General features: G+C 42.8%; 1 protein-coding gene across 1 annotated transcript; it reads right to left on the bottom strand.

Annotated features, from left to right (window-relative positions):
* Nucleotides 1-1,023: 1,023 nt before the first annotated feature.
* LOC111219430 (fer-1-like protein 4) lies at nt 1,024-25,214 on the bottom strand. Its single transcript, XM_022742108.1, has 50 exons — nt 25,136-25,214; nt 23,520-23,575; nt 21,052-21,140; nt 20,844-20,943; nt 20,442-20,536; nt 19,937-19,981; nt 19,077-19,244; nt 18,909-18,969; nt 18,283-18,414; nt 18,108-18,170; nt 17,910-17,994; nt 17,661-17,829; nt 17,398-17,578; nt 17,118-17,304; nt 16,417-16,496; nt 15,806-15,931; nt 15,609-15,679; nt 15,173-15,260; nt 14,723-14,831; nt 14,168-14,375; nt 13,156-13,288; nt 12,928-13,028; nt 12,670-12,757; nt 12,460-12,576; nt 12,197-12,349; nt 11,915-12,107; nt 11,599-11,723; nt 10,931-11,065; nt 10,564-10,737; nt 10,160-10,270; nt 9,869-10,030; nt 9,601-9,775; nt 9,352-9,360; nt 9,054-9,160; nt 8,802-8,918; nt 8,455-8,494; nt 7,608-7,708; nt 6,844-6,978; nt 6,641-6,760; nt 6,204-6,331; nt 5,943-6,113; nt 5,585-5,739; nt 5,138-5,319; nt 4,938-5,023; nt 4,752-4,850; nt 4,377-4,494; nt 3,488-3,611; nt 2,341-2,648; nt 1,491-1,591; nt 1,024-1,204 (listed from the first exon to the last, which is right to left on the bottom strand). The coding sequence occupies exons 1-50, from the start codon at nt 25,212-25,214 to the stop codon at nt 1,024-1,026; spliced, it is 6,141 nt and encodes a 2,046-aa protein (XP_022597829.1).

Here is a 25,214-nt window from a genome sequence, read left to right as displayed (position 1 = left end):
GAACACAGCAGCCTGTAGGCGATGCTAACAGTAATTTCAAACTCTACCCGAGGAGCATTTTGAAACCAAAGTATTAAATCTCTAGAAAACTTTTTGTGTTTGCTTTTTCAAATGTGCAGTTGTGCAAGTTTAAGGACATCCCACATGGATTTCACTAACAACCTAATCTAAATGGAAGTTCATCCATTGTATTTTGGTTAAATTCACCCAAAATACTGTAAAAATATATAATATTTATTTGTTATTAATTTGTAATTTGGGGAATGATGCACTTTAGTTCTTCAGTTTTTTTCTGTTTAAATAATGATTGAACTGCGTGTTTTGGGTTTGTCTGTTCACTCCTTGCAGACAGACCAACAGAATCACAGCCTCTGATTGATATTAATATTGATTTATATACTTAGAAATAGCGGCAACTTTCAGATCGATTATTCTAAAAATTGGCGTGAATGAGAATATCAACTTCAGTTAGGAGTCAGTACAAAATTAAACAAAAAATTAATATACTTATTTATTTCACTGACTTATTTGTTTTCAAAATAAAAAATTTTGACCATCTAATGTATCTAATCAACAAAATTAGACTTGTATACAATACAGTTATGTTTTAGTTTAGGAAAGGTGCTGATTTATCACATCACATATGTGCTGTAATTTTGTCCAGTGCTACTATACAATACAGTTTTACAGTTAAATTACATTATATATATATATATATTAAGCCTGAAGTAATAAGTGTCCAGTAATTTCCTCTGGTGACGGATGAATCCAACAGTAAAACAGATCCCTGATTATTCCTCCCATCACCCAGGTTGTGTTTACATCAACAAGGATGCTGGGTAATGTAGTGCAGTCCATGTTAAATATATTGAATCATGAGCTTTACTGATTGAGTTCTGCAGAAATCAGGCTGAGGAGTAAATATGACGTCAGTTATTCGTAAACTGCATCAGTTCAGGATCAGAAACCTGAGACAGTCCGGGACATCCAGCAGGAAGCGATGAAGACTCTGCGCAGGTTTCTTCATCCTTTGATGATGAGGGAAGATATCTGCTGCGGCAGCGTGTACAAAATGAGGGCGAGGAAGAGTGCGAGGATGGCGAGGATGACAAAAGCGATGATGTACTTCTTGAACTTCTTCCAGATGAGGAAGATGAAGGTCTTCATTGGGTTGATGAACCAGGTAAAGTTGGTGGTGGGACGACTGGAGGGATGACAGGACACTGTTTACACCTTTTTACACCTGGACATGGTTTTATGTTCGGTCACACCAACATTTAAAACTAATACATTTCACAGTGAAAGAAAACAGTGGAGAGATCTTTGAATGTCCCGTGTGAACAGAAGGAATAATTACAGCAAGAATAAACAGTTTCAGTGTCCATATGAACACCGGACTATTGTTTTAAGATGGACTTGAAAAGTTGTGAACCTGTCCTTTAACAGTGTGTGTGTGTGTGTGTGTGTGTGTGTGTGTGTGTGTGTCATACTTTGGTTTGTCCAGAGGCTCCGGCTCCTTGCGGGCCCGTCCCACAGGGTTGGCCTCCGCCTGCTCCAATGTCACCAGCTGAAGCTCAACCTCCACCTTCCCCTTCACACACACACACACGCACACACACACGCAGGCACGCACGCACGCACGCACGCACGCACACACACACACACACACACACACACACACACACACACACACACACACACACACACAGTTTCAGTGTCACTGAAGTAATTAAACTGGAGTTTAAATTAGAATTAATATTTACATTTAGATTAACTTTAGTCGTGACACTGAGGAGGGTGAAATTACCTGTACTTACTGTCTCACATGGTAAATTCAGTATAATGTACATTTCCACAGCACTAAGTCACATCATCCTCAACACTACTCAATAGTAATATTGCTCTTTTGTGACAGCTCTTAAGCTACTGTAACTTAAACTTGACATTTCCTGCGCAAATATTTCATATTAAAAGCCTACCAGGAAAGGGGGGATCATACAGTTTTAGCTGCTGGAAGTTTCTTTTACTTTAAAATATAACAAGGCCATCTATACTGTAAATCCAAAAGATATCTGCCTATTTTAAAATTCAAAATGGCTCCAATTTCCCCTTCTCATTCCATCCAGATTCAAACACAGAAACCATAAATTAGTAAAATATAAATTGCATATCTACGAACCAGAGTGCAGATACAGCGGTCGTGTAAATGACACATAAATCCTTTTATATTGTTAAAACAATGTGTAAAAGTCAGATTGAGGTCTCAGACCAATGTTGATTAAACATGTAGTTACTGTGTTTTATCAGCTTTAGAGTTCATTAGTGTTCTTTTTCTTTTACCATTAACAGGAACGTGTTGCCGCTGCTGTCAGTGTACTGGATGTCCTCCTGTCTCAACTTGCTCCTCTTGTCTTTGCTTTTCTTCTTCTTCTTCTTGCCTCCCTTCTTCTTGGCCGCCTCCTTCTCCTTCTCCTCCTTCTCGAAGTCCTCGGCCGTCTTCAGGCGGGTCAGCGGCCACCAGCCCTTCATCTTCTTGGCGCGAAAGATGGAGAATCGGGGGCCAGCCCGATCCTTCGCCATGTCAATTGTGCACTTACTGGACGACTTCGCTGCTCGCACCATGTCGCTGAGACGCAGCTCTATGGAGCCTGGGAGAGGAGGCACGAAGAAATGATGAGGAGGAGGAGAATGATAGTCTAAAGAGTATTGCTTGTGGTGAAGCTGTTATATCCCCTGAATCTTAAATAAAAAGGCTGCATGAGAACAACTCAGGTCACACATTAAACATTAAAGCATCTGTTAAATATTCAATTTAAAGGCTCAATTCCCCCAATTTAAACAAATATCTATGTTTTATTTGTCCATGTTTGGAAATAAATTTAGTTTGTTCTGCTCACTATGTTTGAAAAATTAAATGAAAACATTCGCTCTCTCAAAAACCAGAAAATAGAAAGTTAAAGTAAAATTGTTGACAGTGACATTTGTGGATTATAATGTAAACTCTTAAATAAAGAGATGGTTAAGTCTCAAATACTACCCCAGACTCATTCAGTAATCAATTTAATTCCAGTTGACTCTACTTTGTTGTTTTTGTGACGTTATTGAGCTACTTTTAGTGAAACACAAATCTGCAGATGTTGCAGATTAAAAGCTTGTCAGGAACAGAAGGCGTTACATGCTTAAAAATTGCTTTTAATTTGAAAATATGTAGGAAGTGTTGTGTTCACTGACTGCAGTTTAGTACTGAAAACAAACAAACAAACAAAACAGCAAAGCAGAAGTGATTAGTATTAAAAATACTGAATGAAAACAGTCTGTCTGAGAGGTGGACATATTATAACAGTGCTGTAAAAATGATTAATACATGAATTATATTGAATTTATCAAGATAAAAGGTAAGTGTGGAGGAAGTGTCAAGTGTTTTATATATATATATATATATATATATATATATATGTATACAGATTGTCCAGTCTGTCTGTCTCACCCAGGAAGTCGTTGGCAGCGATGCGGTCGTAGTCCCAGACCTGCAGCGTCAGAACAGCCGGCTGTCGAAACTCTGACTCCTCCAGAGAGAAGATGGACTCCTTCTTCTTATAAACCACCTCTTTCTACAGGACGAGAGGAGGATTTACTGGGTTTCCACTACCACTAACTGTTTCAGTAAAATTCTGCTAAAAAATCTGTCTCACTGTGGCTGCAGTGTTAATTACAGCCACGATATGAGCAGACACACACTTAGAGCCTAGAACCAGTGGTGGAGATAAAAAATGTAATTTCATTAAGATCTGGGTTCATCCTCTGGGGAACAGGGATGGGATCAGGATTAAATGTTGATATTTGTTGTATACCCTGGTAATGTGATCCTGGTGGTGACACAACTGGCTAATTAACTGATTAGCTGAATGAAAAAAACAATAATATTAATAATAATCATTAATAACAATTTTGACAATTTTGTTAAAAAAAAAACAAATTTTGTTCAATATGATGATTTGTTGTTTTTCTTGATTTTATATCTTTATAAACTGAATATCTTTGGGTTTTGGGACCTTGGGACCCAATTAAATCGTAAAAACAATGGACAGATTAATTGAGAAGAAAAATAATGATTAGTTGTAGCTCTAAAGTTACTAGAGTGAAGATCAAGAGATCTTTAAGGAATCAGGAAGTGTTGATCATCAGCAGGTCCATGTGTCACCAGGTGTGTGTGCGTGTACTTGTATGTATGTATCTTTGTGAGGACCAGTTTAGACCTTGGGACATGTTTGAGGGTTAAGATTTGGTTATAGGGATGAGGTTAGTTTTAGGTTTCGGGTTAGGGTAAGTCAGTGTAGTGACCTCTGAGGTGATGGAAACACACAGTGTGTTTTTACCTCAGTGGGAAGGTAGTCGAAGCGGAACACAAATCTCCAGTTGAAGTTTCCTTCTCCTGTCAGAGAGTTGAAGTGGACGTCGGTCTCCTGTTTGTCTCCTTCCAGTCCCTTTATCCATCTGCACAGAAAACACAACAGATCACTGAGCCAATCAAAGAAATGCCTACAACTGTTTACTTAGCCCCGACCCGCAGCCCTCCAAGCTCTTGGTACCTGTGTTAAGTACCTCCCTTAACACAACTTTATTTTCAGCAGTTTTGAATCTTTTTTTTGGCTCCTGAGGACGTAAAATCATCATTACAACATTTCTGATTCATGAAACTCAGATTGGGAACCACAAGAATTGAAAAATGGACAAAGTGTGTGTAAACTAACCCTTTAACATAGATGTCGGAGGACGGGTCACCGGTGAACGGGTTGACATCGTCCAGAAACACGTCATCCGTGTTCCAGATGATTACACGCAGCTCATACCTGTCGCCATAGAAACGAAGACACAGGTTACATATTGTAACTCCTTCTCTTTTCCTTTCCATTGAACTCACCGATATGTTGACTTACTGTTCAGGTTGCCGGGGTTTGATGTCAACAGGGGGCGGGGCCGGGACATCATTAGGAAACATGTCCACCCACATATGAAGGTAACCCTGCAAGACGCACATACACAAACTGCTGATGATACTTAGCGATAAAACTATCATTATGTTGTTGTTGCTGTTGATTGAACCGTACTGTTGTTGTGTATGTGTTGCGGTTAATACCTGTGGCATTCCAGGTTTGTCCTGGTTCATCAGGGACCGGATCTCCACGTGCTCTGGGACCAGAGGAAGGGCTCCAGGGAGGAACTCGTTCATCTCCGCCCAGCGCTGCAGCACGCTCAGGGCTGCATGCTCCTCCATCTCTGCCTCCTCCTCTGGAGACCGCTGGTTCTTCTTCAGTAGACCTGAAAACAACAACAACAACAACAACAATAACAACAGTCCTGTTAGAGCTGTTAATACTGCGGTCAGTTGTATTACAACTGGTACTACTGGTAGAGCAGGAGGATTTACTAGTAGCAGCAACAGAGCCCAGAAGTTGTTGTGGTACATGATATATTCTGTATGTGTGTTCACAGACGGACAGTTATAGACTCTTCACCTCCACTGTGTTGGCGTGGATGTCTCTCTACCTGTCTGTCCCTCCACCTGTCTGTCTGTCTGTCCTACCTTCAGGCACTGCTTCTGGTGGGATTTTGAAGATCTTGTTGAGCACTTTGACCTCAGATGTTCTGTACTCTGGGGATGGGATGCCATTCTTCCTGCAGAGCTCAGCCAAGATGGCGGATGGCTTCTTCGCATCACGCCACATGTTGTAACCGTCACTACAGAGAGAGAGAGAGAGACAGGTAGAGGGGCAAACAGGTAGACAGGTAAACATTAAAAGCGACAGGTACTCTACTGACGAAATACATAACATACATAGTTAATGTACTGATACTCATGTACGGTCTCCCGCTCTTAGTGCAGCCTTTAGCCGGGTTGTGTAATGTGTCATAGATTAACGTGATGTAGTTCTAGTACTAACGTGTCATAGTAAAGAGCCAGGCCACAGCAGGCTCTGTGGCGGCTGTAGAACCGGTTCTCCAGGTCGACCCGCGTCTCGCCAATGACGTCGTCAGACCCCACAAGATCGTGGTCCAACACCATGATAACCACATCTGTCTCCAGCGGGAAAGACACCGTGAGTTCAAACACCCTGAAAGACAAAGTCAGACATACAGACGGTCAGACAGTCAGGCAGTCAGAGACAGTTGGACAGGTACAGGTAGTACAGACAGGTACTGACTCTCCGAACGTAGGGTTGAGCTGTTTGGGGATGTATCGATCTTTGGTGTCTAGACTCTGCTCTCCGACTCGGACCACCAGGTATGGATCGGCTTTACCATTCGGGTCTGTGGGAGCCAGACCGGTGGCCTGGACACAAACAGAGTCAGTAGAAGACAAAGTAGAACTCACAGTAGGATCCACTGTACCACCTGGGTTTAAACAAACATATTGCAGCTGGAGGCGGGAAGTTGTCAAAGGGAGAATGTAAAGTTGGTCGTTTCTTGCATGAAAAGGGCTTCGTTGCCAACAACTCTCAAATCTCAGATGTCTGAGCATCATTGAAAGTCTTGAATGCAACAACAGCGTAAAGTCAGTGTAAAGAAGATTTTCTAATATGTTGGACTGCTCGAGTCAGTAAGACAAAGACAGGCTGTGGATGGACAGTGAGACAGGTACCTTGACGATGTAGACTCGCACTAAAACTTTGATCGGTGAGTTTTTGGGGATTCCATTTATGATCTGACACTTGGTGTCTTCCTCATTTCCTGAATCAATCGGATAAACCAGGAAGGAGCCCTGAGGAGAAAGAGTATAGAGTTAAGACCTCTTCTCAGAGTTACAGACAGCCAGACAGATAAACAGCTCTCCATCCACAGTACCTTGTACTTTCCCATAAACCTCTCCTCTTCATCATCCTCCTCGTCCTCAGCACTCGCTCTGCCTTTGTACAGTGGGAAGATCTGCAGCCAGTCCTGAAACTGACTGAACTCTGACTCCAGATCACCTCCATACAGCTGAGCACACATACAAACACACACAGAGGCAGAAATTAAAACATCTACAGTTACTACAAATCTGTTTTGACTTTCACTTCCCTGTCTACCAGCATCACGATCCAGTCTCTTATGTTTCTGTCTTAAACTGAAGGTCTTTATGGGCCCACCTGGGTTCCTGGTATCCGAGGCCTGAGACCAGTGTAGGCCTGGATCTAAACTATATGCAGACTGTTCAGGTCTGGTAGGATCCCCCTGTGGATTCAAGTGGACCAAGTTCACCACTTTTTGGATAGGGCTTTATTATGCTTGGGTCTGACTGGGCTAAGGTCTCTTTCATAAAAACAATAAATACATTTGTGTATGTTGGGTTTGTGTAGCCCACATGTGCCTTGGCACCAAATCTGTTTGAGATTTTCCATTGACAGAATCTCAAGGTGCAACCCAAGATTTCCGAGTTGCACTGGGGCAGCTTTCAGCTGAGTGCAAAGTTGCCAGGAGTAGCAGGAAAATGGTGGATTGCCCCCTGCAGGTCGGGGTCGAGTTGCTGCCCTGACTACCAGAGACACATCTGCATTCACATCTGCAGAGCTGATTAAGCTTGGACTGTGAGACTGCACTGTAAACTGTCTATCACAGTGATCTCAAACCTTTAGTGTGGCAATCTTCTTGCGCTTGGGAGGCTCAATCTCCACCACCACAACTTCTTCCTCCTCCTCTTCGATGTTTGCCATGGTCAGATTTGCTCCATCTGAGCAAAAAAAAGAAAACTTTATCAACACTAACAAACAAAACCTTATTTTATTACCATTGTTTTCCATTCAATTTCTTGTGCTGATATCTCATTTTGTAGTATTTTTATCTTATTGTTCATATTCATTTATTCTTTGGATTGTCACAGTAAGTTCTCCTGTTGTTGATTCACACACAAAGCCCTGACTAAACTGAACCCCATCGAACAACTACGGGATGAACTGGAATCCCAAGTGCGAGCCAAGCTTTATCGCCCAACATCAGTGATGGACCTCACTAATGTTCCTTCAGCCTGGGGCCAGAATCAAACGGGAATCCTTCCGAGGAGAGTGGAGGCCATTAGAGCGTCAGATTAATGCTCAAATTAATAATTAAATCTTTGTGGAATCACATGTTCAACCACAACACATGGTGTACCTCTTTAATGGAAAACAGATTCTGAAAAAAGCTAAATCATCACAGCTGAACCTATGTAAAAACTGTATTGTCTTTTTATTTGTAGAGAGAAGTTGAAGGTTTCCCATTCACCTCAGTGGAGTTTTAGTACAGCAGAATGTAGTGGACGTTAGAGGAACTGCAGCACAACACACTACAGCTCTGATTGCAACACAAGGTGCTGATTGGAAATATCAGATGTATGTGTTGCTGCTCTTTGCTGTTTAAATTTTTTTTCTTTTTTTAATATATAGACAATTATAGGAAAATACACATAATTATGTCTGAAATAATAGAGTTGAACTGTACCTGTCTCTGCTTGTTCCTCCATCTCCTCCTCCTCAGCAGCCTGCACACAATCCACACATCACACACGCTGAGTAAAGACCTGATTAATTACTGTAATTATTTTCCTCTCCCTGTAAGGAAACTCCATTTTAATGTGTAGTCTGTTGTTGAACTTTCTAGAGTGATATGCCTTTTTGTTGATTCTCCTGCGATGATCTGTCTAATTCTGGAAACAATCTCGTATTTGATAACCTCTGTGAGAAACTGATGTCTGATGGCTCTTTAATTCATTATTTAAAGGCATACTACGGCACTTCAGCATTGTAGGAAGGCAGATTAAAGGATAATGGACAAAAATTGAGGGTCACCTGTCTCTCCAGCTCCTCCAGGGAAGTGTAGTATTTGGACCACCAGTCCAACTCCTCCATCTCTGGCGGCTCCTCCTCCAGCTCCTCCCCATTCCTCCTCAGCTTCTTCAGAGGAGCCTGAGGGGGCAGGACCAGCATCAGCATCAACACATTCTTTAATCTTTAAATCTGGTTGAAATTTGTCTGAACAGTTTTGGTTTTGTGTTTTTAACAGAAGAAGAAAATGGAGGAGATTAACATGCGTACATTAACCAGCTTGATGGGGTTGATGGGAATCTTTGACTGTTTGATTGACAGGCCACTGAGTCCGATATCCTTCACTGACATCAGCGTATTGATCTTCATCGCATTCTGCTTCACTAGAGAAACACACAAAGAAATTTAGTCCATAAAAACTGAGATTGATCTTTGTAAAACTCATTCGATGAGTTTAGAGATTTTAATCAATAATATTTAAATTTTAGATCAATTCAGCCCAAGAAAATGTTAACACAAAGATACACAAGCCGCTAACACTAGCATGCCTGGCTAAGTAGAACAGTAGCAAGGCAGAGCGGTACTTCGAAGGCAAGTTAGCATTTCATTGCTAGCTAAATTGTCTACCCTGCCTGAAAAGAACTCAAGGACCCACTGTCTCAAATATCACTAATAATTTTGATGATGAATCTATCACTATTATCATTGTAATGAGACCGTTCATTACAATGATAATAGTACAATGATAAACATTTATAGTTCTAGTGAAAAAAAAGTATTCAAAACAAATTATTACCTCCATGACTTCTTTGGTAGCTCTTACCTTTTGGTTTGGGCTCCTCCTCTTCCTCTTCAGGCTCCGCCCCCAGCTCGGGTGGGGCGTAGTCCATGAGGCTCTGGACCACGTGTGACCCGACCAGAGCGAGCCGGCCGAAGGCTCGTTGCTCCACCACAAACAATGTCAGAGGAGGGTGGAGGTAGGCCTGCTCCGGCAGCTCCTGATTGGACCAGACAGGAAAACAGGACGTTAGCTGTGTCCCTATTCTGTACGCATGCATTTACAGTAACCATCACTAATGACAGAAACTGACCACGTCGATGTAGCGGACCAGCTCTTTGAAGTTGGGGTGAGTCTTGTAGCTCACGATCTCTTCAGACTCCAGTTGTCGTCCTGCACATTCAACCCTCATCATGGGGCGCTCCACCTCAAACAGCTGCACCCTCTTCAGCTCCCGCAGACCCCAGAACAGCACCTGAGCACACACACAGAAACACACAAGCAGCAGCCTGTAAATCTGGTGTCACATAAACACAAAAATGCCTGTGTTTGTGTGTTTGTATGTGTGTGTATGTGTGTGTGTGTGTGTGTGCGTGTGCAAGACCTCGATCCTGAAGGTCCTCAGAACAGGTCGGACTCCATCTGGGATGATGTAACACCTCTGCTCCTCCATGTAGCTCAGCTCCTGAGGGTCCACACTGCTGGGGAGGCACGGCTGCGGTGACGAGATGATATTTTAATTCACTCTGTAGAATTAATTCATGCTTATTTTGTTTTTGTTACAGGACAGTTACAGTTTACAGCAACTAGTTTTATCCATTATTTCAGTCAGTTAAGTGATGTCATTTGAAATGTTGGTCATTGCACAGGAAAACTGTATTGGACAGGTGAAGTAATCATTTCACCATCTGCCTTTGTTTTCTGTTCCAAATAAGTTTGTATGTTCGTCACATTACATTTCATAAACTTCATAAAAAATTTTTTGATTGATTGATTAACAGGTGTCACCTCTCCAAACCCAGAGTAGTCCAGCTCAATGAGCTCGAAGGCAGCCAACAGCTCGCCGGCGGGGGCCCTGCCCATGCTGATGTCATAGAAATGGAGGCGGGGCTTCTGGTAGAACTGCTCCACAGTTTTAAACTCTGGCTCAGCAAACGCCCGACCCAGAGGTTTCGGACTACCCTGCACACACACATACACATACACACACACACACACACACACACACACACACACACACACACGCACACACACACACACATACACACGCACGCACACGCACGCACAGAAGCTGTTATGACCTTATTTCCTGAATAAATGGGTAATGATAATAAAAATAATGATATCATAAGAAGAAGAAGAACATCAGTGTTACCATTGAGTCGTAGTCAAATATGCTGATGATGATGAGGGGCGGGTCTCGTTGGAGCTCCTCCCTCGTTCCCTCCAGCAGGACTCTGTCGAACAGCAAACACTCACACCAGGCTGGAGAGAGTGTGTCAGACAACACCTGAACACACAAACATGGAAAATAAAATGTGTGCATTAAGGGGCACTCCATCACCTTCACACATCAAGCTCAGTTTACTGGTCATAGTAAAACATTTGCATTACAAACTGATGATGGTGTGAAATTTAAAAGCCGTATCGTTACCAGGAAGGGAAAGACTAATGAAAGATGCTATGCTGCTGCATTATGGGAAATGTAGGATCCAGTGTTTTTAGAACATGACACATTGCTGCACAGACTATTTTTTGTTAGATTAAAAACAAGCTTAATTTTATTTTAAAGGAGACAAATACTCATTTTGTGAAATAATACTAAACACTGGACACTATCAAAAATAAATGTAAAGTTATATCTAAAAAGTGAATATCTCATGTTGAACCCTAATTGCTTCATATAGTTGTCTTACACTGAAAGAATGAATTGCTCTATTGACTTCTTGGAGCGGGTCGATGCATGTGAATATGAATTTGAAATCAAATGCTTATGCAATGACAACAACTGAATCTTTTAACCAATGGGGCAATTGTACCTACCCTGGTGACCTGGCACTGGGTAGAGAAAAGGACCTTGGCGAAGGGATCTGAGAGGCCGTTGTCATCTGCTGCCATCAGGCCACGCCCCTGGTACAGGTGACATCGTAGCTGAAAGTATCTGCTGTCTGCGGAGAGAGCAAAATCTACTTTCATCTGACCAAGACAGATAGTTTGCAGATGAGTTCAGCTAAAGCTTCATGGTCGACGAGTCAAAATTAAACTTATCATGGGGCTTTTATTTTGAAGTAGAGTTTTTTCTAACAACAGACAAGAAGTCCTGAGCAAACATCCTGCTGGAGGAGGTCACCTGACTCACCCTGGCAGGACAGACTAACAGGAAGCTTCCTCTGCCCCACAGGGACTAGCCTCCTCTGCTCCTCCTCCTCCTCATTGACTGGCAGGAAGTCCTCCGGCAAGCAGTTGGTGGCCTCTTTACTGTACTTGGCCAGACCAAGCCACAGATACACCTCCAGTTTCGCAAAGATCTCACTTGCTGAACCTCCTGGAGACTGGGACGACAGAGAGAAAGACGCACCAGTGAAAGTCATGGATGATTTTAGAGAATGAACAGCAAACAGCAAGTGTCATTGACGATCACCTTCATGTAGAGGGTGGTGACTTTGCCACAGTCCCGCCCCCTCTGCTCCTCCACCAATGAGAACAGGATGGAGTGGGCGGGGATCCTGACGTAAGCCAAACGCTTGCTTCCACTCAGTAGCCATAGAAACGCATCCGGGATGGTAGTCTGGGGCTGGAGAGAGCGTGGTGCGTGAGAGGAGGGGTGTCAGATATATTGTACGTACTGCAAACTCTGATATCTTTGTGTTGAGCTGTGATGATGATCTCTCTATGACCTCTGACCTCTTTTGCCAGTAGGCGGAGTTTCTTCAAGAGTTTCCTGCTATCCATCAGCCGCTGTTTGGCCGTCCGCCTAGTGATCCTGCGCCTGGCCCTCACTGCCTGTCTGGCCAGCAGGACCTGGAGACGGTCAGACATTTAGTCACACAGGCAACAGCTGGGCAGGTACACAGTGACAGGTGGACAGAGAGAGACAGGTGAGAACAGACTCACCAAATTCTTCTTGATGAACTCCTTCCTGCATTTGTCCAGGTTGTTGGGACGAGACTGAGACCTCCTGTCTGAGAAAACACTGAACTGTCTGCAGAGAGACAGACAGAGAGACAGGTAAAGGAGGGAAGACAGACAGGGAGAAGAACAGAGAGACAGCCAGAAAAAGAGACAGACAGCGGGACAGACAAGGAGATGGTTATGGGTACAAAACAAATCAAACTAAATCTATTCTGCTCAAAGTTTCAAGAGGAAACTGACTTGCAGGAGGCCACCACCTCCAGCAGGACCTCCACCAAACGCTCCTTCCCGTTACTCCTCGGCCTCCTCAGGAGACGTTCTACCTCATCGAGACCAATCTCCTAAACAGGGCATGGACAGCAGAGAAGACAAGACATGTGCACAGTTTGCAGGCATTACCAGATACACACCATGCCGTTCTTCTTCATGTGTTAATTAAACAGAACTGAAAGGTCACTTGACACTCACCAGCCTGTCGGCCATCTTGCTCAGCCAGTTTGCCTGATAGAGACGAAAGCTGTGATCTTCAAACTGAGTCCAGACAAACAGACAAGGCTTCTGTTTCATGGAGGGGGGCTGGAGGGGAAGACACTGGAACGACCTGAGTGATCAACGGACGAGTAAAAAGACACAGAGAGACAAAGTCAGAGGGACAGACAGGAAGTGGGAAGTGTCTGTGCAGAAGTACCTGTAGGTGCGGTAGTTACCCCTCCAAGATTCATATCATGGTAAATGGTAGCAAGCCACCATTCAAAGCATTGACCTAACCATCAGGGGCAATTGAGGTTCAGTGTCTTGCTCAAGGACACTTTGATAAGTCGACGTGCAGGGATGGTGTTAAGATACAGACTCATTTGTGTACATTTTATTATTATTTCAGTTCACTAAGTAAGCACAAACTCTTATTGTGAAGGGACATTATTGAGAAGGAAGGAACAGGAAGTGCGTTTTGTTGTTGTGAACCTGGGAGCGGGTGAAGATGGCGGTTGTCGAATAAAGCTGTGGGCGAAACATAAAGTTTGAATCCTTATTGAGTAACAATGGAACTGTGATGAAACCGGGACAGAGGCAAAAGCTCAGGTATGGGAGAAGTTCAGGAAGGAATTGGAGAAGGACTTTCAGGAAGGGGAGGCAGGACTCAACACTTGTGGGGAGGACTGCTGACCTTGACTGAATCCTTACTGACATGCCATCTGTGGAGGAGGCAGGCATACAGCCTGATTGGCTCGCTGAAGGAGACACGGCACCGGTTGAGGGGCCAAGCTAAGAGCATTTCAAGAACATCTATGAATGAAGTTTGTCCTTGTCCGGATTAGGAGAAACTGTGGCCCCCTCATGGAGCCTGGCCACCGGAGGGACTATATCCAGTCGGGAGGAGGTGGCTGGAGAGGAGGATGTGTAGGCTACTTTACTAAGCCTGCTGCCCCTGCACAGATGGCTGGACTGCCAGTTACCTGTGTAGGTGCAGTGGTGCGTTTACCTGTCATACTCAGTGGGCTGGGGTCTCATGACAGCAGACACTGATCTGCTCTCAGGTTCGGGACTCAGCACTTCCTCTCTGTCCAGCTCCTCCTCTGACTCCAGCAGACCCTGCGTCTCTTCATTCAGATCCTCCCTGCTCCTCCTCAGCTCCTCCCGGCTCTGGCTCTTCTTGGATCTCCCAACCCCCACCGCCTTCCCATAATTCCCTGTAAGAGTCAGGACAACTGGTAAAGATCAAGGATTTGATGTTGGGAAAACAAATTGAAAAGAATTTCCCCAGCTTGGTTGGTAACCTGGGAATTTCTCTTGACAACAGTAACACGTTTGTCTTGCTATCAATTTACAGGTTTGGGTTCAATTTCAATGATGTTGTTATTTAAAAGCTTTAATACCAGCTGCTGCTACAGATATGTCATAACATTTCTACTTAAAGACGAACTTAACACCAGGCTGAAAAGCAGCGTTTTGCTGCCTTGATAGGTCGAGGTCGGTTAGTAGTAAAGGTGTGTCTGTGGGCGAGTCTCATGTCCAGGGCAGAGAATACACTTTTTACCTATGGAGAGTTCAAAGGACAGCGGTCTGGTTGCTACAGACGGGTCTATCATAGTGACTTCAAACAGAGATGCGAACAGCAGAAAATCCTCCCTCTGCCCCAGGAAACCCTGAGGGTGAAAAACGAGAAGAAAAAACCTGAAACCTGCAGCATGTCACTCTGTTTTCTACCTGGGATACCTTCTCATCAGCAAGTCTGTTACTGTATATCCATCCTCTTAGCTTGATAATGTCTAGTTTTAAAGGTATGTCTTGTGATTGCTCTGCAGATGATATTGTAAGCCTGAAATTGTTGTCTATTTTATTCTACCTCCTAAATTCTAATGTAAACCGTATGGCAGATGATTTACGTTGATATACATTGAAAGAAAGACTGGGAGACATACAAAAGAAATCCTTGATACCAAATTTTCACGTGAACAGAAATGGTGTTGGTGGTGAGAGCACTGACCTCAGGGAGTGGGTGGATCTCCTCAATCTCCACGGTAACAGCCTCTGGTACCTCAATTCCCGCCTCCCCAGACTCATCTGCCACTCCACTGGCAGCCACGGATGCTACGACAACAAACAATTGCTGTTTCTGCCCACTGGATTATTTCATTTTGCAGTAGGTAAAGTAACTAAAATATCAGACATTACTGACATTTGTGTTGGAGCAGAGCATCATTTCAACATGTAAAACTTAGCTGTGAGACAATTCATTTTTAAAGAAACTCACACACGATAAGAAGATACAGCCTGTAAATCAGACACCTTTAGAGTTGCTGGAGGGTGGATTTTTTTCTCTCTTGATGGAGCTAGGCTAGCAGTTTCCCCCTGCTTCCAATCATTGTTCTAAACGAGGCTAAACGCATCCTTAACTAATATCTGTGCCAGACACTTAGGACCGACCTTCCTTCTTCTCTTTCTTGCTGCTCCTCTTCTTCCTCAGTCCCAGCTTTCCTAGCGCTCCTTTCACCTTTAGAACACACAAATAGGAAGGTCATCGTAAGAGATCATATCAGTGTTGTTAAGGTCACAATATAGACACAATATAGAGTGTTTATAGAGCCCAACTGTAATGAAAAAAAAGAATTAGAAGTACCTTTCCCATGGCGACTGAGGCTGTATCTGTGGTGACAGCGGAGGGGGAGGCGTAAACCTCCACGCAGAGGGCGAGTAGGATTCGACCACGATAAAAGATTCCTTCACCCAGACCCTGGTTCAAAGCCTGGAGAGGAAAGATAAGGCTAAGTCTGGATTACTCTTTTATGATCCTTCACATCCCACAAAAATACTTTGCTAATAATAATTTCCTTTCTTGCTATGAGTTAGCTGAGTAGATTGATACGACTCTCATGTCTGTACGATAGATATAAGGCCATAGCCAGTAGCTGTTAGCTTAGCTTAGCACAAAGCCTGGAGACAGTAGGAACAACTAGCCTACCTCTGTCCAGAATTAATAAAATCTGCCAATCAACACCTCTTAAGCTCATTGATAAACATGTTGGATCTTGTTTGTTTAAAACGAGGGGTTAAAAAGTCAAGTTGTGGTTTCATGGAGGGTTTTGTTCAGGTGCAGTGACTTCCTGAAGTCTCTGTTGGATGCCTGGCAATAGCAACAACAAGACCTCTTACCTAACTTTCAGCAAGAAAGTGAATAAATGTATTTCCCAAAATCTTCTACTATTGCTTTAAATGTTGAGTGTGGTTTACCTGGTGGACGTCTCCGAGGGTGGAGTTCTGCGGAGAACCGTATAAGTTGACCCAACATGGGCCAAAGGTGGGGTTAAAACCTGCAGACAAAAAACAGACAGATATTTCCCCGTGACTTTAAATTCTTAAATGAAAGCTGATATTCAAATAATGGCCAATTCAGGCAATAAGCAAGTAAGATAAAATATAAATTCAGTATAATGTACAGACACATTCCACATTTCCACTCCGATTTCCATTTACTCCGGTTGTTTCTACTTTGCAGTTCTTTTGATTACTGCTGCTGTCGGTTAAACGGTCAACACTTCCTGCAAACATTTTATAATAAAAGTCTACCAGGAAATGGCGGGAACATCGCCTTTGACCCACTGAAAGATTTTTAATTTGAAGTATGTGTGCAGAAAGTGTTTCATTCATAGTAGCCTATAAGCTATTAAAAAACAGCTATGTAGAAACACCTATATTCAATAAGAGTAAAATTTTTCCATCAACACCAAATTAAACAGCAACAGATCAGAAAATAGGGACATCTCTTACTAAAATCTGATCAAATATACTTATAAAACAGGGGAAATCAGAAATAAACACTAGTCTCTAATGTGACACCTCTGCAGGTGAGGACTCATGCTCAGCAGAATACCACTAAAGTAAAAAACGGTTGTATATTGTATCACTGAGCATGTGTTAACTGCTGGTCGTACCGTTCCTGGTGGGGTCAGAAATCTGCTGCAGGTCCAGGAAGTGTGTTGCTAGTGCAATGTCTCCCATCTTGGCGTCATCAAGAATCTGGACTCTGATTCGCTGAGCCAGAGGAGGAAATTGCTCAATAAAGGAGATCTCCTCGTTCCAAACTGGACAGCTGGTGGCGCTGGCGACTGACGTCTCCCCCTGGACACACGAACACACAAGTAGACCTTTTTAACCATAACGTTTCAGGAACTATGGAACCAGAGACAACAATATATATGTATGTCTGAGTACCTGTTGTCCTGCAAAGGTCACTTGCACATAGGGGTCAATGAAAACTGTCCGGTCAGTGACCTTTGACATCTTGGCCATCAGACCTGCCTCCATGGTGGGCAGACCCTCGGCCCTGTAGATCCGGACACGGAACCGAGCCCACGGACGCTCTGAGGTCATACCACGAGGAAGCAGCAGGTTCCTGCAAGAATAACAGCATCAGAACCCAGAGCTGCGCGCACCAGTGTAACGTAAGTGGAGGTTTTATTGTTATTATCACTGACTTCTCTATGTCCTCACTGGCTCCAGATGTGGAGGTCGGCGGCAGACTGGGCATGTTCAGAGCGTCTCCCTTCATCAGCACGCTGAGGCTTGCCTTAACATAACCCTTGACCCCTGACCTGGTGTCCGCCGGGTCGGTGAGAGGGGCCCACTTCTGGTAGAAGCGGTGGTCTGGAGACGCAGAGAGGTCAGAGGTCAGTGAGTACTGCAGTATTTTAATCAGAGTGCTGTGATGGGAACAGTGCTGGTACCTGGCTGGTTGTACACAGTGGAAATGTCAATCTTAAAGGTTCCAATGTGGGTCATCAGGAAGGCCAGAGTACGCCTGTGGAACACCTGAGAGGGGGGGTCACATCACAGGTGTTTAATTTGACCACACCCAGGTATGTCACCATGGCAACGGCGATGGAAACAGAAGCGAAAAAAACAAACAAAACAGCAGAACCTACCTTTATCTCTATGACTTTATCAAAGAGGATCTGTGGAGCCTCCTGAAACTCAAACTGGAAGTTCTGCAAAAGGAGAGGAATTAAACAGCTGTATTTACTCTACTGTAGAGTATTGTATTCTACTGTGCTGTATTCTACTGTGCTGTATTCTACTGTACTCTTCACTCTCCTGTACCTCATTGTAGAACGGGCAGTTGGTGGATTTCTGCGTCGCTGTGTGTTTTTTCTGATCTCCAACTCTGACGAAAACAGCAGGACTGATGTTCACTCCAACCAGTTTCTGAGCCTCCAGGATGTTCACATTCACCTGCGCACACACACACACACACACACACACACACCCACACACACACCTACCTCAGTGATTTAAAAAAGCTAATATAAGTCTGATATTCACTCTCTGTTTGCTCCGCTTTTGGTCCCTACCAACTCCTGAAAGAAAATATCTGGCTCTCCAGCAGCTAAATGCTCCACTATGTTCACCAGATAGTCTCTAACTGAGTCTATCTTCTGTTTGGTGCTGAGGAGCTGGTGTGCAGTGGATTGTTTTAGTGTTTCTAGCTGAAAACAGCTGCCTGCTGTGACTTAAAACAACTCAGAGTGGTGAGAGTAAATGAACACAGTTAAGTTACGGGCTGGACCGCTGAACAATGAGCTGAAACCCCATAAAGCCGAGGGACGCTGCAGATTCAGGTGATAATTCATCATCTGACGCATTTTTATTATGAAAATATCAACTACTACTGTTGGCACTGTAGCATAGACCTGGAACAAAGGTTAAACATGTATGAATGAATTCACCTGGAAGCTCTGGACTTTGGGCGTCCCTGCAACAACACTTCTGGACAACGGCCTGCAACGACTACACACACACACACACACACACACACACACACACACTGTTGACAGCAGATCACTTTTACTGCACCTAGACAAGTTGATAAAACTGAGATAGTCAGGTGACCAGACCTCAGCAGTGGAGTGAAGATTATGTTGGAAGCCTCCATGTCCATCAGGTCTTCATCATAATCATCGTCGTCATCATCATCTTCATCTTCATCCCCAGTCCGGACCAGGCTTTGCCCCAGACGACGAGCCTCTCTCTCCAGCTGATCTGGGCGAGCGACAGTCCTCTCACTGACAGGAGAGAGTGAGAGAGAGAGGGAGAGAGAGATATTATGTGTGCCCTGCAGTACAATAGTATGGCATTCTGTGAGGGAGTCTGCACAGCTGGAAATGAACTCCTTGCCGAATTTGTCTGTAACTCTGATCAGGCCAAAATGCAGTAAAATCTGCAAAGTCTTTGAGCGGAGGTAGAGAGCGCCATATAAGTGTGTTTCCATCCACCTGTTTTATTGCACATTTTCAATTTGCATGTAAAAAAAAACTGGAGTGAAAAATGTTATCCACATAACAATTTGCATCTGGATGAAAACTTGCCCAGTGACTTGGCGGCTTTGATTTTTCCCACATTTCTATCATTGCCCCAGAGGTTGAACTGCTTTACCAACAAGGGCCAAAAGAAGGAAGAGGTTCTTATCAAACAGATGAAAACAAACAAGTGTACCAAATTCTGTGTGTGTGTGTGTGTGTGTGTGTGTGTGTATGTGAGAACCATTTAATATTTTATCACAGGGATATGAAATAAAATCTCAGATGACATCGGGATCAGATGTTTCCTATATTGGTTCCAGGAGTCAGGGGTCAGGATCATGATCGTGTGTTCACACTCGAGCCTGACTGATACTTTTTTTCACAGATATGTCAGTATCAGCGTTGAGTGTCGGTCTAGCTAAAAGAACTACCATGTGAGTCGTGTCAACTCTCACCTGTTGGGGTCATCAAATCCTTCATTCCTGATGACCAGAGCTGATCTGAGGACGAAGGAAGGAAGAGAAACAAAATGAGGAAGGAGGAATGGTACACTGTACTGAGGTACAATTTTGAGATACTTGTACGTTACCTGAGTATTTCTATCTTATTTACTACTTTGTACTTCCACTTCTCTACGGTTCAGAAGCAAAATTTGTACTTTTTAGTACACTGTATTTATTTGACAACTTTAGTCAGTTTATTATCAGGTGCAGATAATAACCTGAGATAAGATAATAATACAAAATATAATCAACAAACAAATGATGATTATTATAGGTATAAGATACGAAATCATTCATCCTGGGGGCCAAATCTAAGGGTTTAAATAAAGTGTTCCTGTCAGTGCAAATGAGAACTAAAAGTTATGCGTCCCTCATATACAACCAGAGACCAGTTTTATCGTTTGGTGTGAAAAGTGTGTTTTCAAAAGTATCTGGTCCAACGTGGACATGATCTCACTCATCATTGTCTTCAACCCTCAGGAAGTCGAGTCCCTCCCATCTTCCTGCAGTTCCCTCAACTGGCTGATAACGGATGTCCACCTCTATATAGATCTACAGAGAGAGAGAGAGAGAGAGAGAGAGACAGAGAGACAGAGAGAGAGAGAGAGAGAGAGAGAGAGAGAGAGAGAGAGAGAGAGAGAATAAACCAAGATCTGTAATCTCTTATACAACAGAGTGTGTGTTTTTGTGACTTTCCTCACTTGAAAAACAACCCCATACTTTGTGTGTGTAAGCAGCTTATTACAACTCAAAACATGTTTTATTGTTAAGCAACATCACTTCATTTCAATTAACAACAAACGGCCTGTGTGGTCATTTATGTTGGAGGACGTGTGTGTTTGTGTGTATGTGTCCTTACATCTGTCAGGCTGTAGTTGGCATCAGTAAGCGGTTCCCGTAGCAACAGCCTCCCTGTGGTAACAACATGCTGGAGACTGACAACAAGTTTGCCAAGCAGTCTGTGCAAACACAAACACACACACATACATTTTAAATTTCACTGATAAGACAACAATGTGTTTATCTGATTGTGTGTGTGTGTGTGTGTGTGTGTGTGTGTGTGTTACCTGTTGGAGAAGACTTTACTGCAGTTGTAAACACTGATGGACAAAACTTCATCTCTGACCCATTTACCATAGTAAGGCCAACGGAAATGCTGTGTACACACACACACACACACACACACACACACACACACACACATTACATTACTTTTACTGTAAAATTACACAAACAAGTTCTGAGCATGAAAGTTCATTCTTAAACTTTGGGGTTTCAAAGGTCACAATTTTATGTTTTTATGAGCTTTCAACCACATCTCACTGACTTCTTCAGTGAATGGAGATGGCTCAGGTGTCATCACATGACCTTAGTACGGAGCTTCAGTCACATGTTTAGAAGGCCATTGGATAAGATGGAAAGACCAGGAAGTAGCTATGTACAGTAAATGGGCCTTGCATTTACCCCCCCCCCCCCACACACACACACACACACACACACACAGCAATTTGGAGTTAAGTGTCTTGCTCAAATAAGCAAACTGCTAACTTCTGTTTCCAACAACAAAAAAACTAAAGTAACCATTAATCACTGTGTGCTAGTGTTAGGTACGCACACACACACCTGGTCACACCTGAAGAACAAATAAAGCCTGACTCAGTCGCTGAACAGAGAGACTCAGAAGTCACTGCTGTGTTCACATCACAGAGGTTTTTGTAATCACATTATCTGACAATGACGTAATTAAATGGGTTGAGGCTTCGGTTCAACAAAACATTTTGGACCTAAAACTCTGAACCACACAGAATCTCCTGTAATGTCATGTCCTGTTCTTGTCGTCAGGAAGAAATGTTTTCCCTTCAGTTTGGCCCGTATGGCTCTAAACACAACACTACCCATGAGTCTCAGTGGCTGTTGCTATGGAGATGCCTGAATTCAGAGGTGTGAGATTAAAGTTATTTGTCCAGACTGAAATATTTCAACAGCTATTGGACGGATTGCCATGAAATTTTGTTTCAGACATTGATGTTCCCCTCAGGATGAATTGTAGTGACTTTGGTGATGCCTTCACTGTCCACCTACTGTGGTCTTTCTTAACAAGACGTGTGCTGTGTCCAAATCATTCCACATTTACTATCAAGTGCATTATATTGACAGTCCATCATTTTTTTTGAGTGTCTGAATTGTGACTTTGAAATTTACATGTATTTTCTCTATATTACCCTTAAAAATTCCTACATTAGAACGAGTTAGTAGAGTCAATGACGTGTACACTCTCTCAAATAAAAGTTACCTCTGAACGTTGTCGTTTCCTACAAAATGTATTTGCGGTTACAGTTTACTTGTATAGAAACCTGATTTGTGTTTATTTTCTTTTCCCCCCATTTCACGTTGATTACCTACCCGCCAAAATGTAACCTGTATAGACACTGATGGAGGACGAAAGCTGAAGCTGCTGCTCTGCTAACTGCACTGCGAACCACTCTGCTTGTGAGTACAGCAGCGCTTTCAGCCACATATTGACAACAACATAATTACATGTTCACAACGACAAACCAAACATACAGATTGTTGGACTGTTTACCGTGTTCACAATCTAAGTTGAGTGTGTTGATTAGCACAAACACAAAGCACAGCTGAGGCTGATGGGAATGTCAACTTGCAGGTATTTAATCATGAACCAAAGTATCGGACAATTTAAAATGTGGACGTGATGATTGCGCCTGATGAAAAGTCAAAAGACTAATAAAGTTATTAAAATTCATCCTCAGGACCAAACATTTCTGTAGTAAATTTCATGATAGTCCCTCCATTAGAAACTAAAACGACAACCTCCTGGTGACGCCAGAGGAAACATCAGGGGACTGTCAGGACTGCATCCGATAGTTGTTGAGATATTTCAGTTTGGATCAAAGTGGTGGACCAACCAGCTGACACTGCCATCAGTACAGTCATGCCACTAGTGGCAGGGTAATTCCTGCATAAACACGGTTAATTCAGGGGCATTACATTTTTTTCTCTATAGAGTGCAGTAGAATAAAGCAGAGTCACGTCCACTGTAGGTGTGTGTTTGCACTACAGGAGTGGTACAGTTTACTATCAGCCCCATTAAAATAGTTTCAGTCTGAAGCAGACAAATAATCGCAGCTACCTGGTGTCACACACACACACACACACACACACACACACACACACACACACACACACACACACACACACACACACACACACACACACAGATGATTGTGTGTGATTTGAAATCTCAGCAGCTCATCGTTCTCACAGCTGCTTCTACCTGAAATGACCCGTCTGTAAAGCTCCAGACTGACATCAGAGGAAGCTCACTGATCCGCTGAGAGCTGAACATATTATACTTAAACTTGTTCTCATGCACTTCAGTACAGTGACAGTTCCATCACAGCAGCAACTAGTGGACATCAGAGGAAGAGCAGTTGACCGCACGTCAGCTCTGACTGGTTCTAGTTGTTGTGAATGTGTCCACAGTGGACAGACAGATCACATCGGGACCACTGACCTCGTTGAAGACGGCCACGTTCTCACACTGCAGGACTCTGGTTTTATGGGTGAAACCTGGGGGACAGACAGACCGGCTGACAGGTTACCATAGCAACAGTACTGATGCTTTGACTGGTGACACTAATCAAATCATGCGTTAAACTGTCCACAAACACCCAATCAAAATGCATTATATGAGAAAAATAATATGGACACCTGATCAACCAAAGTACACTACATAGCCAAAGGTTTGTAGACACAAAATTAGAGTACAATATATAGGCAAAGGTATGTGGATAACCACTCAAAATATAAAGTAAAAGTACAATACAATGCAGTCTCATACAACAATAATGGTTATAATGCTCGTTCTTATAGAAATGATTATTTAGATGGGTGTTGTTTCAACTGTATGGTAATTTTGGAAATTGTAGTTTGTGCTGCAGTTGAACTGTTGCATTAAAGGGAATTGTTTCTGTTATTTAGCCTCCTGCGGCAGATGGTCTGGCCCCCACAGAGCCCTGATCTGAACATCATGGAGTGGGTCTGGGATCACATGAGGAGACAGAAGACACTGAGACAGACTAAATCCACAGAAGAACTGTGGCAGGTTCTCCAACATGTTTGGAATAATCTATCTGACAAGTACCTTTAAAACTATGTACAAGTGTACGTGAGAGAACTCGTGCCCCCATCAATTATATTGCAAAGAAGAGATCCCTTAAAGATCTGCATGAACAGGAGTGATGATTCAAAAAAAAAAGATTCAATGTACAAATCTATTCTTTAAACTAACAGGATATAAAGTAATTAAAATCAGCTCCACATTGATGAACTACATCATTAAAATATTAACTATACGTGAATGTAACAATAACAGTAATCCACTAATGACATAATGATATAACACTCTGAAGGGATATTCTGTACTTTTAGTTTTTATACTTTATTGACTCTTTAATGTTAATGTTGCTGTTTCGCTTAAGGGCATTTTTAATGTAGGACTTTTACTTACAGTGGAATATTTTTACAGTGTGGTATAACCACTTTTTAGGGCTGCAATTAACAATTATTATCTTAATCTGTTTAATTATGTTTTCAATTAACCAAGTAACAGTTAGGGTTAGTGTGTTAGAGTTAGGTCAAAAAATAGACAAAAGTCCTCACATAATTTCCTAGATATCTTAATTTTACCTTCAGTCCAAAACCCACAGATATTCAATGTTCTATTAAATATGACAAGGAAAGCAAAAGCAAATTCTAACAGAAGCGCTGGAAACAGCAAACTTTAGGTATTTTCAGTTTTTAAAAAATAACTCAGACGATTATTCAGTCATAGTTGCCATTTAATTTTCTGTCGATCGACTTATCAGTTAATCGAATGATCGTTGCAGCTCTTCAACTTTTACTCAAGTAAAGGATCTGTATACAAAGCTAGAAGCTCACTATTGTCTTAAGTATCATTGTATACTGTTGCATTATGCTTTCCCGTCATCAAAACAGGCCTAAACCAGGTTAAGACAACAGGTGGACAAAAGTATATGGACAGGGCATCCACATAAGGTAGGCTACAGGTTATAATAAAACATACACTATCAGAGAAGAGTCCATTATAACACACAGTGTGTTACTGACCTCTGAAGCTGAGTTCAACTTTTCTGTCAGATCGTCCCGGCAGGTTTGAGATCCTCCTCAGGTTCACGATGATGGACAT

This window comes from Seriola dumerili, unplaced genomic scaffold, assembly GCF_002260705.1.
Source record: "Seriola dumerili isolate Sdu_G_001 unplaced genomic scaffold, Sdu_1.0 BDQW01000066.1, whole genome shotgun sequence".
Classification (NCBI taxonomy): Eukaryota; Metazoa; Chordata; class Actinopteri; order Carangiformes; family Carangidae; genus Seriola; species Seriola dumerili.
Note: the sequence above shows the minus strand (reverse complement) of the source record. Positions and strands in the feature narration are given on the sequence as shown.

Excerpts from the sequence above, each read along its gene's own strand:
- LOC111219430 (XM_022742108.1), bottom strand. The coding sequence starts at position 25,214 with ATGTCCATCATCGTGAACCTGAGGAGGATCTCAAACCTGCCGGGACGA. Across the intron at positions 8,919-9,053 it reads CCATCAACCCCATCAAGCTG|GCTCCTCTGAAGAAGCTGAG; the intron begins GTTAATGTACGC and ends CTGCCCCCTCAG. Across the intron at positions 5,740-5,942 it reads CTGGCTCTTTACTATGACAC|TGACGGTTACAACATGTGGC; the intron begins GTTAGTACTAGA and ends CTCTCTCTGTAG.